The following is a 16,532-nucleotide window of genomic DNA, read 5'->3' on the forward strand; positions in this document are numbered from 1 at the left end:
AAATCTTGCTGGGATATCAGCATGTTGATCTCCAGCATTAAGGGATAGTCCACTACAAAATTATAGATGACACAAAATGCATCATTATCATCATCATCACAGTTTGCTCTGTACTGAAAGTGCTTGAAAATTTGCTGACATGTGTGTGAATTGTTGACATGTGTGTGATTTGCTGACGTGTGTGAATGTATACGTGTGCTTACTTACATGTGTCAATGCGTGTGTGTGTGTGTGTGTGTGTGTGTGTGTGTGTGTGTGTGTGTGTGTGTGTGTGTGTGTGTGTGTGTGTGTGTTTGAGCCAATAGCTAGACCATCACACACACTAAGCTGCCAACAATCCATATCTTGGACCTGACCCACAACAGAGTAATCAAACAGAATCACTCCTCTTCATTCTTTCTTTTCTATCTACTGATTGCTCCTTTCTCTCTCTGCCTGGTCAATTATTTTCTCTTTGTAAAAGAGAGTTTAGAACTATATCTCTTTCTCTCTCTCTATCTGTCTTTCTGTTCTCTCTCGCTATCTGTCTTTCTGTTCTCTCTCTCTTTTTCTGTTAGTTTTTCATTTTAATTTTTTTAAAAAATTGCATTCTAGTTTGCTCTGTTTTTTTTTCTTTCCAATGTGTCAAGTAATTATCTTTTAGTTTTCTCATGATTTGGTTGGCTGTAATCTAATCTCTCTGTCTTTCTGTTCTCTCGCTCTCTCTCTCTCTCTCTCTCTCTCTCTCTCTCTCTCTCTGAGGCTCAGGCTATATACATATTTGTCTGTCAATCTGACTCTAACTCTCCGGATATGAACACAGTACGAACACTAAATTAGTGTCAGACATCATGGGTTACAACACACTCTCACACTCACTCTATATTCTTTCTTGTGCTTTTGTGTCTCTTCTTCTCACTTTTCTCTCTCTCTCTCTCTCTCTCTCTCTCTCTCTCTCTATTCTCTCTCTTCTCTCAACACAGTAAGAAACCATTGAATTCCAAAACGTCAACCTCATGAAAGCCATTAAAGGCTTAAATAAAACAATTCAATTTAATTCACGTATTTTCCTTTTCAAAGACAGCCTTATTTGTCATGTCTTGTCCAGCTCTTTTTTCATGTTTTTTTATAGGTTACACTCTGCTTTCTCAAAATACTACTTAGCCTATCAGGGGACATGTTTCAGCTAACCATACTGTATAACATGTATACAGTTTACACAACTACAGCTGCAGTGCACTGCAACACCATCTTCAGGATCTCATTATCTAAGTCCCATATGGGCTCTGGTCAAGTGTAGTGCACGATATAGGGAATAGGGTGACATTTGGGACACACCCTAAGTGTTCACATAGAGTAAATAAAGCTCAACAGACAGAGTGTAGACTGTAAAGAGATGAAAGAATGGTCTTAATCAGCTGATACACTACAGGTCAGATGTATAGTTGTGTTATCCATATCGGACTACGGACAAGAGATCATTCTCAACATCGAAGATCAACAAACCTTGCTGACCTGACTAGATAGAGGTAGACGTACGACACAGACTGCATCCCATTCCTTTAACAGTGCACTACTTTTGACCAGACCCATAGTGCTCATTTGGGATGTGTACATAGAAAGAGTCATAAAATGGAGTCAGCATGTTGGGTGGGACAGATAGGAAGATGTGCAGATGGAGAGAGTGTGAAAATGGAGACAGCATATTGGATGGGACAGGTTGGAAGATGTGCAGATGGAGAGAGTGTGAAAATGGATTCAGCATATTGGATGGGACAGGTTGGAAGGTGTGCAGATGGAGTGAGTGTGAAAATGGAGACAGCATATTGGATGGGACAGGTAGGAAGATGTGCAGATGGAGAGAGTGTGAAAATGGAGACAGCATATTAGATGGGACAGGTAGAAAGATGTGCAGATGGAGTGAGTGTGAAAATGGAGACAGCATATTGGATGGGACAGGTAGGAAGATGTGCAGATGGAGTGAGTGTGAAAATGGATTCGGCATATTGGATGGGACAGGTTGGAAGGTGTGCAGATGGAGAGAGCGTGAAAATGGAGTTGATGAATGATCTGTGACTCAGACTATAAGGGCCAGAGACATTTTATTAACCCTCTATTTCTGTACCCCTCCCCTATCCCCCCCCCCACCCCTTTCTCTCTCTCTCTCTCTCGCTCTCTCTCTCTCTCTCTCTCTCTCTCTCTCTTTCTCTCTCTCTCTCTCTCTGTGCAGGAAATGGGTCCGTCCAGTATGCCCTCTGTACCCCTCATGGTGGGCTGTGGGGTCTCCTGCAGTGCTCTGCTTATCCTGTTGCTCATCTATGCTGCCTTCTGGAGGTGAGCAAACACAAACACACACACATACACACAAACACACACACACACAAACAAACACACACTTTCTCTCACACCGTCACACACAAAAACAACCACTTTCTCTGGAACTCACATGCACACACACACACAAACACACACACAAACAAAGACACACTTTCTCTCACACCGTCACACACAAAAACAACCACTTTCTCTGGAACTCACATGCACACACACACACACACACACAAACAAACACACACTTTCTCTCACACCGTCACACACAAAAACAACCACTTTCTCTGGAACTCACATGCACACACACACACACATACACACACACACACAAAAACACACACTTTCTCTGTAACACACACACACACACACAAAAAACATACACTTTCTCTCGAACACACAACCACACACACACACACACACACGCACACACATGAAAAAAACAACTTTCTCTGGAACACAACCACACATCCCTGCATGGGGCTACACCCCCCGAGTCACTGCCAGTCTTTACAAATCTATTTCTGGGCTGTTAGAGGAGGCCTGTTTCTGCAGACTCTTACCATAAGAGATTAAGCCAGGGGGAGAAAATCCCGGGTTGGCTCGACAGTGGAGCAGTCCACTCCAAAACTCCAATTAGGCCTAATGGAGAACCAATGGGCGAAGGCATAGCCAGACTCTCAGACTGGGGAGATTAACTGTGTGTGAGAGAGAGGGGGGGGGATATGGAGAGTGACATCAGTGGTAGACAAGGAGGGAGAGAGAGAGATCATGAAGGAGGGACAAAGAGCCAGAGACTGTGATGGAGGGATGAGAGAGGGAGAGATTGTGAAGGAAGAACGGAGAGAGAGAGGGAGAGAGAGAGATTGTGAAGGAGGGATGAGAGAGGGAGAGATTGTGAAGGAAGAATGGGGAGAGAGAGGGAGAGAGAGATTGTGAAGGGGGGATGGAGAGAGGGAGAGATTGTGAAGGAAGAACAGTAGGCTGATCCAGAGCAGATGGCAGGTATCCTAGTGGTTAGAGCCTAGTCGTTAGAGTCTAGTGGTTAGAGCCTAGTGGTTAGAGTCTAGTGGTTAGAGCCTAGTCGTTAGAGCCTAGTGGTTAGAGCCTAGTGGTAAGAGCCTAGTGGTTAGAGCCTAGTGGTTAGAGTCTTGTGGTTAGAGCCTAGTCGTTAGAGTCTAGTGGTTAGAGCCTAGTGGTTAGAGTCTAGTGGTTAGAGCCTAGTCGTTAGAGCCTAGTGGTTAGAGCCTAGTGGTAAGAGCCTAGTGGTTAGAGCCTAGTGGTTAGAGCCTAGTGGTTAGAGCCTAGTGGTAAAAGCCTAGTGGTTAGAGCCTAGTGGTTAGAGCCTAGTGGTTAGAGTTTTGGGCCAGTAACCGAAAGATTGCTAGATTGAATCCCCGAGCTAAACAAGGCAGTTAACCCACTGTTCCTAGACCGTCATTGTAAATAAGAATTTCTTCTTTACTGACTTGCCTAGTTAAAGAAAGGTCAAATTAAAATGAACACATGACCATGTTCAGGAAAGGAATCAGTCCATCAGTTCAACTTCATCGCTTCACATTTTGTTTCCCCTCTTTCCTCCTTCCTTCTTTCTCTTCTTCTTTTCATTCTTTCTGCATGCCTTTCTCTTTGTCTCTCAGGTATATCCGTTCAGAGAGGTCTATCATCTTGGTCAATTTTTGTCTCTCCATCCTGGCCTCCAACATCTTGATACTGGTTGGACAGTCCCAGACACTCAGCAAGGTGAGAACAGGACACACACACGCACACGCACACACACAAACACACACACACGCAAACATGCACGCACACACAACGGCCGTCAATTCAGCTATAGTCATGTTACACATTGTACTGTTGTTTATCTATTCTAGTAGATTATTTTGAAGAGCCTCAATCAGGTGTCAAAACTATTTTAGGTAGATTACTACTCACCTCTGTTCTGTCAACTGTTGTTGTTGATTATCACTCCTACCTTCTCATTCCTTTATCTGTTTCTTCTTTCCTACACCTTCATCACTGTCTGTCACTCTGTCACTATCCCTCTCCCTCACCATCTCTCTCTTGTCCTCTCTCCTCCCTCACCATCTCTCTCCACAGGGCCTGTGTACTGTGACTGCTGCTTTCCTTCATTTCTTCTTCTTGGCATCGTTCTGCTGGGTACTGACAGAGGCGTGGCAGTCTTACCTGGCTGTGATTGGCAAGATGAGGACACGCCTCATACGCAAACGCTTCCTGTGCCTGGGCTGGGGTAGGTACACACACACACAGGCATGCACAAACATAAACACACACATAAACCCACACAAACATATCTCAACCATACAGGGTCTCCATACTGGAATAAAGGTGAAAGTTCACAGTAACTTCCATCTTCCCATCCACATACATTAGGTGGAGAAATGATTCTGATCATTTTAATTCTGTCACACTGCACAGTCAGTCAGTGTCCTGTTGAATGCGTCTCCTGTACAACAACCTCATGCCTTGCTAAAGGAGATGACAGAGGATAAGAAATGCTATTGGATAACATCTCCTCTGACAGAGGCAAGATCCAGGGAGATAGAACCTAGCAATTACAAGCAATGGAATCCCTGCTCCCATTCATCCCCTGTTCTTATCCCTTATCCATCCACCTATCTGATCCATTAAGTCACTGATGCCCTTAGCGGATACAGAGTCCCAAATGACACCTTATTCCCTATTTAGTACTCTATATTTGACAATATTCCATATTTAGTGCACTACTTTTGACCAGGGGGTTATGGTCAAATGTAGTGAACTAAATTAGGAATAGGGTGCCATTTGGGATTTAGCCATAGCAATGCTGGGATGTATGAATGCCATAAAGTCACATAGATTGAGAAAACATGAAACGGTAGGGAGGGAGGGAGGGAGGGAGGGAGTATGGGAGGGAGTGTGGGAGGGAGGGGGGAGGGAGATAGATGAGAACAACTTATCAGGGATACGTCCCTAGATGTTGCAATTTTAACTCGAATACTGATCGAAATCAGTCACCATGACAACGGCAGATTGTGCAGAGTCGTGAGGGAGTGTGTGTGATGTGTGTTTGTGTTTGAAAAGGCATCACATTTATGTAACATTAGCACCCCACCCAGCCACACCACATCTCTTTTTGTAATGTGTGAGTTTCTAATTGCAGTTCATTTGCTGGCATTGTCACAGCTTTGTTAATTACATTAATATTTCAGTCATACTCATTACGGACCCAGCATAATTTTTTGACACACACACAAACACTTTCTCTATCTCACTCACAAACATACGCGCATGCACAACACACACACACACACACACACACACACACACACACACACACACACACACACACACACACACACACACTGGTTCAAGGAAGCACAATGCATCACAGAAGAAAATCCTCTTGTCGTAGAGTGAGATGAAAACAGCAGCCACTGGACAGGGACCCTACGGAGTATGTTAACCAAGGCTGTAATACCCTTAGTAGTGAACTCTGATCCTTACTAGGCCTACTTCTCCTGCCTCGGGCTAGTCCCTGTTACATCCCTAGATACATCCATTAACTAAGAGTGACTAGAGGAAGTAAGTCCCCATTATGTCCATGTGTATTTCAGTCTACAGTCACACGTTACATGTCCGAGTTAAATTACAGTACATTTTCTTGGTCTAACTGAATTTCAGTGTTGCAAAATAGCACATTGTGTTGATGTATTGTCAAGAGGATACATCTATTCTCTTGCTGATATATATTTGTTCTTCTATCATCCTCTCCTCCTACCATCCTCTCCTTCTATCATCCTCTTCTCCTACCATCCTCTCCTCCTATCATCCTATCTCCCCCATCATCCTCTCCTCTTATCATCCTCTCTCTCCCTATCATCCTCTCTCCCCATCATCCTCTCTCCCCATCATCCTCTCTCCCTATCATCCTCTCCTTCCATCATCCTCTCTCCCCCATCACCCTCTCCACTTATCATCCTATCTCCCCCTATCATCCTTTCCTCTTATCATCCTCTCTCCCCATCATCCTCTCTCCCTATCATCCTCTCATCCTATCATCCTCTCTCCCCCATCATTCTCCCATCATCCTATCTCCCCATATCATCCACTCTCCCCTATCATCCTCTCCTCCTATCTCCCCCATCATTCTCTTCCCGTATCATCATCTCTCCCCCTATCATCCTCTCGCCCATCATCCTCTATCCCCATCATCCTCTCCCCCTATCATCCGCTCCTCCTATCATCCTCTCCTCCTACCATCCTCTCTCATTATCCTCATAGCATCCTCTCTCCCCATTATCCTCCTGTCATCCTATCTCCCCCTATCATCCTCTCCTCCTATCATCCTCTCCTCCTATCATCCTCTCTCCCCATCATCCTCCTATCATCCTATCTCCCCATATCATCTTCCCTCCCCATCATCCTCTCCTCCTATCTCCCCCATCATCCTCCTATCATCCTATCTCCCCAAATCATCCTCTCTCCCCATCATCCTCTCCTTCTATCTCACCCTATCATCCTCTCTCCCATCATCCTCTCTCCCCATCATCCTCTACCCTACCATCCTCTCCTACTACCATCCTCTCCTCCCATCATCCTCTCCTCCTATTATTCTCTCCTCCTATGATTCTCTCTCCCCATTATCCTCTCCTCCTTTCATCCTCTCCCCCTATCATCCTCTCTCCCCATCATCCTCTCATCCTATCATCCTCTCTCCCTATCATCCTCTCCTCCTAACATTCTCTTCTCCTATCATCCTCTCTTCCTATCATTCTCTCTCCCTATCATACAATATCACTATCATCCTCTCTCCCCATCACCCTCTCCTCCTCTCATCCTGTCTACCTGCCGCTTGTATTTCTATTATTAGTCTTTTTCCTGTGTATGTCTCTCTATCTCTTTCATTCTCTCCCTTCTTCCTTCTCTCTTGCTTCCTCTCTCCCTCCCTCGCTCCTGCTCCCGCTTCCCTCACTCACTCACTCACTCACTCACTCACTCACTCTCAATTCAATCAATATCAATGAGCTTTATTGGCATGGGAAACATCTGTTTGCATTGCCAAAGCAAGTGAAATAGATAATACATCTCTCTCTCTTTCTCTCTTAGGTCTCCCAGCCCTGGTGGTTGCTGTGTCAGTAGGTTTCACTAGAGCCAGAGGTTACGGTACACCCAGCTAGTGAGTACACACTTTCACCTTTCACCCTTTGCCTATGACCTGTGACGTCTTAACTCCATACCCAACATGGCTTTTCATCATTAGCACTCTGTGTTTCTGAGTATGGTAATGTGATTTGCAGTGCACTTTTCAATGGTAACTGAGAATTAACATGCATGTATTGACCTATTGACCTAGACCTATTGATTATAGAAGAATATAACTTCCAAATGCCCCATTAGCTTAGTTCAGCTGTCGTACCCCATCAGAACACAATGTTTGTTAACAATGTAAATGTAAACAAGCACTGTATAGCCTCAAACCACGGTTAAAACTATACTTTTTATATCATGGGTGGTCAGTCCTTGTATCCATAGCTCTGTCTATGAATTTGAGAGTGGTTACGGATACACACACACCACACACAAATAGACTGCAGCTGTAAACTTTGAACTCTTCACATACAGTATTTTAAAGAGCCAGGGAAGAGGCTTTTACAGCACGAGCAGACGACCCTGCATGACCTTGGATCTAGACCAAGGACTTGAACTCCACTGTACAAAAACTCCCACGTTTCCATTTACCCTGCACTTTAGAGACTCAAAGATCAAGGATATCAACAAGTTGTGTATGGTCATGTGACTTGCAGTGCACTTTGGGTCATATATTCAGGGCCTTCAGAAAGTTCACACCCCGTGACTTTTTCCACATGTTGTTGTGTTACAGACGGAATAAAAAATGTCCTAGACTGGCCTACACTGCTCTACACTGGCCTACACTGGCCTACACTGCTCTACACTGGCCTACACTGCTCTACACTGGCCTACACTGCTCTACACTGGCCTACACTGGCCTACACTGGCCTACACTGCTCTACACTGGCCTACACTGGCCTACACTGCTCTACACTGGCCTACACTGGCCTAACCCATAATGTCAAAGTGGAATTATGTTTTTAGATTTTTCTACAAATTAATACAAAATTAAAAGCTCAAATGTCTTGAGTCAATAAGTAGCCAACCCCTTTTTTTATGACAAGCCTAAATACGTTTAGTAAACATTTGCTTAACAAGTCACATAATAAGTTGCATGGACTCATTGTGCAATAATAGTGTTTAATATGATTTTTGAATGACTACCTCATCTCTGCATCCCACACGTACAAATATCCCTCAGTCATGCAGTGAATTTCAAACACTGGTACAACCACAAAGATCAGGTAGGTTTTCCAATTCCTCGCTAAGAAGGGAACCTATTGGTAGATTGGTTAGAAAAAACAAGCTTTAATTGAATACCCTTTAAGCATAGTTATTAATTACACTGTGGATGGTGTATCAATACACCCAGTAACTACAAAGTTACAGGCTTCCTTCCTAACTCAGTTGCCGGAGAGGAAGGAAACCGCTCAGGGATTTCACCATGATGAAATGGTAACTTTAAAAGAGCGACAGAGTTTAATGGCTTTGATAGGAGAAAACTGAGAATAGTTCAACAACATTGTAGTTACTTCACAATACTAACCTAAATGGCAGAGTGAAAAGGTGGAAGCCTGTACAGAATAAAACATTTCAAAACATGCATCCTGTTTGCAGTTAGGTACAAAAGTAAAACTGCAGAAAAGGTGACTAAGAAATGTACGTTATGTTCTGAATACAAAGCATCATGTTTGGTGTGAATCCAACACAACACATCACTGAGTACCACTCTTCATATTTTCAAGCATGGTGGCGGCTGCATCATGTTATCGGGTATGCTTGTCATCGGCAATGACTAGGGAGTTTTTTGGGGATAAAAATAAATGGAATAGAGCTTAGCACAGGCAAAATCCTAAAGGAAAACCTTGTTCAGTCTGTTCCAACAGACACTGGAAGACAAACTCACCTTTCAGCAGGACAATAACCTAAAACACAAGGCCAAATATACACTGGAGTTGCTTATCAAGATGTCATTAAATGTTCCTGAGTGGCCTAGTTACAGTTTGAACTTAAATCAACTTGAAAATCTATGGCAAGACTTGAAAATGGCTGTCTAGCAATGACGAACAACCAACTTGACAGAGCTTGAAGAATTTAGAAAATAATAATGTGCCAATCTTGTACAATCCAGGTGTGCAAAGCTCTTAGAGACTTACCCAGAACGACTCACAGCTCTAATCACTGCCAAAAGGTGATTCTAACATGTATTATTGACTCAGGGGTGTGAATACCTTTGTAAATGAGATATTTACGTATTTCATTATTAATGCATTTGCATACATTTCTAAAAACATGTTTTGACTTTGTCATTATCAGGTATTGTGTGTAGACGAGAGTCAAAAAATATATTTTATATGTTTTGAATTCAGGCTGTAACACAACAAAATGTTAAATGAGTCAAGGGGTATGAATGTTAATCCCCTAAGTAAATACAGGTTTTAATTGCCTGCATTGGAAGTCTTAGGTACCCCTAAAGACAAATAGCAAAGTGGTTCTCACACATAGGTACTAGTCATTAAACACAGACTAAAATACATTTGACAGAACAGGGCTTATGCGCTAAAGAAGTTTTACATTCATAATAATGCTTTTTTCTCTCTCTCTCTCTTATTTTAGTTGTTGGCTGTCCTTGGAAGGCGGGCTTCTCTATGCCTTTGTCGGTCCTGCAGCCGTCATCGTATTGGTGGGTACCCACTTTTATCCCTGTTCTCATTGGTCATTCTGGCTCTCTGTCGGCAGGCTTGTCCCGCCTCTGAACTTATCATCCTCCCTTTAGCTATTTGTTATGCCTGTCGTACAGATCAGAAAGGGGTCAGAACTACAGTGCCTTGCGAAAGTATTCGGCCCCCTTTAACTTTGCGACCTTTTGCCACATTTCAGGCTTCAAACATAAAGATATAAAACTGTATTTTTTTGTGAAGAATCAACAACAAGTTGGACACAATCATGAAGTGGAACGACATTTATTGGATATTTCAAACTTTTTTAACAAATCAAAAACTGAAAAATTGGGCGTGCAAAATTATTCAGCCCCCTTAAGTTAATACTTTGTAGCGCCACCTTTTGCTGTGATTACAGCTGTAAGTTGCTTGGGGTATGTCTCTATCAGTTTTGCACATCGAGAGACTGACATTTTTTTCCCATTCCTCCTTGCTAAACAGCTCGAGCTCAGTGAGGTTGGATGGAGAGCATTTGTGAACAGCAGTTTTCAGTTCTTTCCACAGATTCTCGATTGGATTCAGGTCTGGACTTTGACTTGGCCATTCTAACACCTGGATATGTTTATTTTTGAACCATTCCATTGTAGATGTTGCTTTATGTTTTGGATCATTGTCTTGTTGGAAGACAAATCTCCATCCCAGTCTCAGGTCTTTTGCAGACTGCATCAGGTTTTCTTCCAGAATGGTCCTGTATTTGGCTCCATCCATCTTCCCATCAATTTTAACCATCTTCCCTGTCCCTGCTGAAGAAAAGCAGGCCCAAACCATGATGCTGCCACCACCATGTTTGACAGTGGGGATGGTGTGTTCAGGGTGATGAGCTGTGTTGCTTTTACGCCAAACATAACGTTTTGCATTGTTGCCAAAAAGTTCCATTTTGGTTTCATCTGACCAGAGTACCTTCTTCCACATGTGTGTCTCCCAGGTGGCCTGTGGCAAACTTTAAACAACACTTTTTATGGATATCTTTAAGAAATGGCTTTCTTCTTGCCACTCTTCCATAAAGGCCAGATTTGTGCAATATACGACTGATTGTTGTCCTATGGACAGAGTCTCCCACCTCAGCTGTAGATCTCTGCAGTTCATCCAGAGTGATCATGGGCCTCTTGGCTGCATCTCTGTTCAGTCTTCTCTTAGTATGAGCTGAAAGTTCAGAGGGACGGCCAGGTCTTGGTAGATTTGCAGTGGTCTGATACTCCTTCCATTTCAATATTATCGCTTGCACAGTGCTCCTTGGGATGTTTAAAGCTTGGGAAATATTTTTGTATCCAAATCCGGCTTTAAACTTCTTCACAACAGTATCTCGGACCGGCCTGGTGTGTTCCTTGTTCTTCATGATGCTCTCTGCGCTTTTAACAGACCTCTGAGACTATCACAGTGCAGGTGCATTTATACGGAGACTTGATTACACACAGGTGGATTGTATTTATCATCATTAGTCATTTAGGTCAACATTGGATCATTCAGAGATCCTCACTGAACTTCTGGAGAGAGTTTGCTGCACTGAAAGTAAAGGGGCTGAATAATTTTGCACGCCCAATTTTTCAGTTTTTGATTTGTTAAAAAAGTTTGAAATATCCAATAAATGTCGTTCCACTTCATGATTGTGTCCCACTTGTTGTTGATTCTTCACAAAAAAATACAGTTTTATATCTTTATGTTTGAAGCCTGAAATGTGGCAAAAGGTCGCAAAGTTCAAGGAGGCCGAATACTTTCGCAAGGCACTGTACATATGGTTTAGATGGCCCCTGAGGGTTGACATACCGTAGCAACCTTTTTACCACTCTAGGTCCTCATCAGGCTCCCATCACTGGAGGACAGGGGGAAGATAAACACCACAAAGTAATTTTTTTGTTTATTTGCTACTAGCGGTTTCTTTCAGAGTTACCCGTGTCAGACAAATATGGAAGAGAACATTTACAGAGAAAGCATTCTCCAATGTGCCACTACACAATCCTATCTCCTAGCTGTCTCTTCACATTCTACCGTGCCTCACTGGCATCCCTATGTTGAGGGCTAAACATGATTTACTTGTTCATTGTTTGACTAACTGTGTTCTGGTACTTAGAACCCTCCTTCAGCCTTTTAATCATTTGCAGCAGCCTTTTCAACCTTACCAAGGTTACCATTACTGTAAAGCATGAGTTCACTTCTTTAGGCATAGATACAGTATATTTATCGGAGTCAATACAGTACTAAGAGAAAATTGTATAGATGTGTCACGGCTTTCTTCCTGGGAAGAAGAGGCGGACCAAAACGCAGCGTGGTTATAGTTCATGGTTCTTTAATAAGAAAACTAAAACATGAACAAACTACAAAACAATAAACGTGAAAACCGTAACAGTCCTAACTGGTGCATAAAAAACAAAGACAGGAAACAATCACCCACAAAATACCCAAAGAATATGGCTGCCTAAATATGGCTCCCAATCAGAGACGATAAACACCTGCCTCTTGATGAGAACCAATCCAGACAACCATAGACTTACCTAGACACCAAAAAGAACACAACCCCATAACATCTACAAAAACCCCTAGACAAGACAAAACACATAAATCACCCATGTCACACCCTGACCTAACCAAAGTAATAAAGATAACAAAGATAACTAAGGCCAGGGCGTGACAGTACCCCCCCCCCCCCCCCCCCCCAAGGGTGCGGACTCCTGGCCGCACACCTAAACCCATAGGGGAGGGTCTGGGTGGGCGTCTGTCCACGGTGGCGGCTCTGGCGCGGGACGTGGACCCCACTCCACCATAGTCTTAGTCCGTTTTTGTAGCATCCTAGGAACGGCGACCCTCGCCGCCGACCTAGGATTGGCAACCCTACTAAATGGCCCCACTGGACTAAGGGGCAGCTCCGGACTGAGGTAGCTCAGGCTGGTTGGCGGCTCTGGCGGATCCTGGCTGAATGGCGGCTCTGGCGGATCCTGGCTGTCTGGCGGCTCTGGCGGATCCTGGCTGACTGGCGGCTCCGGCGGATCCTGGCGGCTCTGGCGAATCCTGGCTGACTGGCGGCTCTGGAAGATCCTGGCTGACTGGCGGCTCTGGAAGATCCTGGCCGACTGGCGGCTCTGGAAGATCCTGGCCGACTGGCGGCTCTGGAAGATCCTGGACAGACGGGAGACTAGCAGCTCTGGACAGACGGGAGACTCTAGCAGCTCTGGACAGACGGGTGACTCTAGCAGCTCTGGACAGATGGGAAACTCTAGCAGCTCTGGACAGACGGGAGACTCTAGCAGCTCTGGACAGACGGGAGACTCTAGCAGCTCTGGACAGACGGGAGACTCTAGCAGCTCTGGACAGACGAGGCGCACTGTAGGCCTGGTGCGTGGTGCCGGCGCTGGTGGTACTGGGCCGAGGACACGCACCTCAGGGCGAGTGCGGGGAGGAGGAACAGGGAGTACTGGGCTCTGGACATGCACAGGAAGCCTGGTGCGCGGGGCTGCCACCGGAGGGCTGGTGCGTGGAGGTGGCACTGGATAGACCGGAACGTGCAGGCGCACTGGAGCTCTTGAGCACCGAGCCTGCCCAACCTTACCTGGACGAATGCTCCCGGTCGCCCTGCCAGTGCGGCGAGGTGGAATAGCCCACACTGGGCTGTGCAGGCGAACCGGGGACACCATGCGTAAGGCAGGTGCCATGTACGCCGGCCCAAGGAGACGCACTGGAGACCAGATGCGTAGAGCCGGCTTTATGGCACTTGGCTCGATGCCCACTCTAGCCCGGCCGATACGAGGAGCTGGTATGTACTGCACCGGGCTATGCACCCGCACTGGGGACACCGTGCGCTCCACAGCATAACACGGTGCCTGCCCGGCCTATCTCGCTCTCCGGTAAGCACAGGAAGTTGGCGCAGGTCTCCTACCTGGCTTCGCCATACTTCCTGTGTGCCACCCCCAAGAAATTTTAGGGGATGACTCTCGGGCTTCCTACCGCACCGCCGTGCTCGTTTCTCCAACTCCATTCTCCTATAACCCTCCTCGCACTGCTCCAGTGAATCCCAGGCGGGCTCCGGCACTCTCCCTGGATCGACCGCCCACCTGTCTATCTCTTCCCAAGTCGTATAATCCAGATTCTGCTCCCAAATCCAATAATCCTGACATCGCTGCTCCTCCTGCCGCTGCCTGTCACCACGCCGCTTGGTCCTGTTGTGGTGGGTGATTCTGTCACGGCTTTCTTCCTGGGAAGGAGAGGCGGACCAAAACGCAGCGTGGTTATAGTTCATGGTTCTTTAATAAGAAAACTCAAACATGAACAAACTACAAAACAATAAATGTGAAAACCGTAACAGTCCTAACTGGTGCATGAAACACAAAGACAGGAAACAATCACCCACAAAATACCCAAAGAATATGGCTGCCTAAATATGGCTCCCAATCAGAGACAACGATAAACACCTGCCTCTGATTGAGAACCAATCCAGGCAACCATAGACTTACCTAGACACCTAAAAGAACACAACCCCATAAATCTACAAAAAACCCTAAACAAGATTAAACACATAAATCACCCATGCCACACCCTGGCCTAACCAAAATAATAAAGAAAACAAAGATAACTAAGGCCAGGGCGTGACAAGATTTTTGTGTGCTATGCAACTTCAGTTGTTATAAAATTGGTAGAAAGATGCTCATTGGAAGCAATGGTCCTCCTGGTAATCCTTCTAAAACTCCAAGGTACACCTCTATATTTAGTTGATAAGCCTTTATTAAAACAATAACAATATTCTACTTTGCAGAGAGTAGAATGCCTCTGTGGCTTTGTTAATAACGGATATCTCTACCTTATGCTTCTTTGTAGGATTAGTGACGGCAGCTTGCGGGAGTTCCTGTGTCAATACGCACACTATCAATTATCCAGATGAACACAGGCACTATATTACAACTGTGTGTGTGTGTGTGGGTCGGTGTGTGTGTATGTGCATGTGGGTATATGTGTTTGTGACAAACCAGGTGTTTGCAATGTGTGTGTGTACATCTATAGCTACTGTTTGTCCCTGCTCACCTCGTGTTGTGTTCGGGTAGCCCCTCAAACAAACATATGTAATTGAGAGGGGTACATCAGAGGAACACAGGCCTCCCCCAGGATGACCGTCTAATTAATGAAGAAAATAATAAATCTAGCCTTCGGCACATAACGGGGCTGGAGACCGGCGTCTCCCACGGTAAGGGGGCCGGACATGACGGGAACGTCAACAGGAAGGAAAGACGCAGATGAAAGCATCAAACAACATGGAAGACATGAACATCTAAAACAAATCAGTGCAGATTCATGGTTGAAAATGAGAGATCAATGAAGTGCTCAGTGTCGTAGAGATATAGATTACTATCGAAAGACAAGAAATGAAAAATAAATGTTTCTGCTGTATCAATGCAGTCAAAACGAAGGTTAGTATGGAAAAACATTCAATCAGAAAACAGACGGAGGTCGCGGAGTAAAGATCACTAATCTCCTTTCTAAACTACTTTCTTTTCTCAAGGTGAATAAACAAGCTTTTCTATGGCAGGCAGTGGGAGCAGACTGACATGAAGAGAGACAATGGATTCAATTTGGTAGGACAAGGTTAGGGTCAGGTGAGAAAGTGAAAGAAAGAGAGAAGGGAGAGAGGGGAGGGAGAGGAGTAGAGAGGGGGAGCAAACGGGATCAGGATTTAGAGTGACATGTCACTGATGTGGAAAATCTCCCAGATGGGCAGGATTTCCGAATGGAAAAGTGCTGCTTGGCTGGGGTATGTCTGTTTGCATATGTGAATGAGTGGCTGGGTGCATGGGTAGGTGTGTATTGTGAATCAGTGGGTCAGGGATCACAGCTGTAAGGAGGCTTAATAGACCCCCTCTGTCCTAAACAGGACATGGTCGGGACAGAGGGGCGGAGACTCAAGACACAATCTGCCCACTTTTACTACATCACCCTGTCCATTGATTATAGTGATTGCAGAGCCTTGTCAAGAAGCCTGAATCAAATTACAATACAACTGGACATGAATCTGATTATTTACTCTCTCTCTGTCTGTCTGTCTGTCTGTCTGTCTGTCTGTCTGTCTCTCTCTCTCTCTCTCTCTCTCTCTCTCTCTCTCTCTCTCTCTCTAGGTGAACATGCTGATTGGCATTGTGGTCTTCAACAAGCTCATGTCTCGAGATGGCATCTCGGACAAGTCTAAAAAGCAAAGAGCTGGGTAGGTAGACCAGACCTAGAACTATAAAACTAGAACAGTCTGCCTGTCTCACACCAACACACACCATGCATGGACCATTCATTTCTTAGTTAGTTTTTTTGCATTTGTATTGTTGTATTAATGCATTGTTGGAGCTAGTACCATAAGCGTTTCGCTGCATCTACGATAACATCAGCAAAATATGTGTCCACAAC

At 44.8% G+C, this 16,532-nt stretch overlaps 1 protein-coding gene across 1 annotated transcript in view; it reads left to right on the top strand.

Annotated features, from left to right (window-relative positions):
• LOC139373700 (adhesion G protein-coupled receptor B2) overlaps positions 1-16,532 on the top strand; it is a 326,533-nt gene that overhangs the window by 232,207 nt on the left and 77,794 nt on the right. The window contains exons 17-22 of the mRNA XM_071114575.1: positions 2,210-2,313; positions 3,948-4,050; positions 4,408-4,558; positions 7,417-7,486; positions 10,057-10,123; positions 16,253-16,338. Of these exons, the coding sequence (XP_070970676.1) occupies positions 2,210-2,313; positions 3,948-4,050; positions 4,408-4,558; positions 7,417-7,486; positions 10,057-10,123; positions 16,253-16,338 (581 nt within the window). The remainder of the gene's footprint in view (positions 1-2,209; positions 2,314-3,947; positions 4,051-4,407; positions 4,559-7,416; positions 7,487-10,056; positions 10,124-16,252; positions 16,339-16,532) is intronic.

The sequence above is a fragment of the Oncorhynchus clarkii genome, chromosome 18 (assembly GCF_045791955.1).
Source record: "Oncorhynchus clarkii lewisi isolate Uvic-CL-2024 chromosome 18, UVic_Ocla_1.0, whole genome shotgun sequence".
Taxonomy (NCBI): Eukaryota; Metazoa; Chordata; class Actinopteri; order Salmoniformes; family Salmonidae; genus Oncorhynchus; species Oncorhynchus clarkii.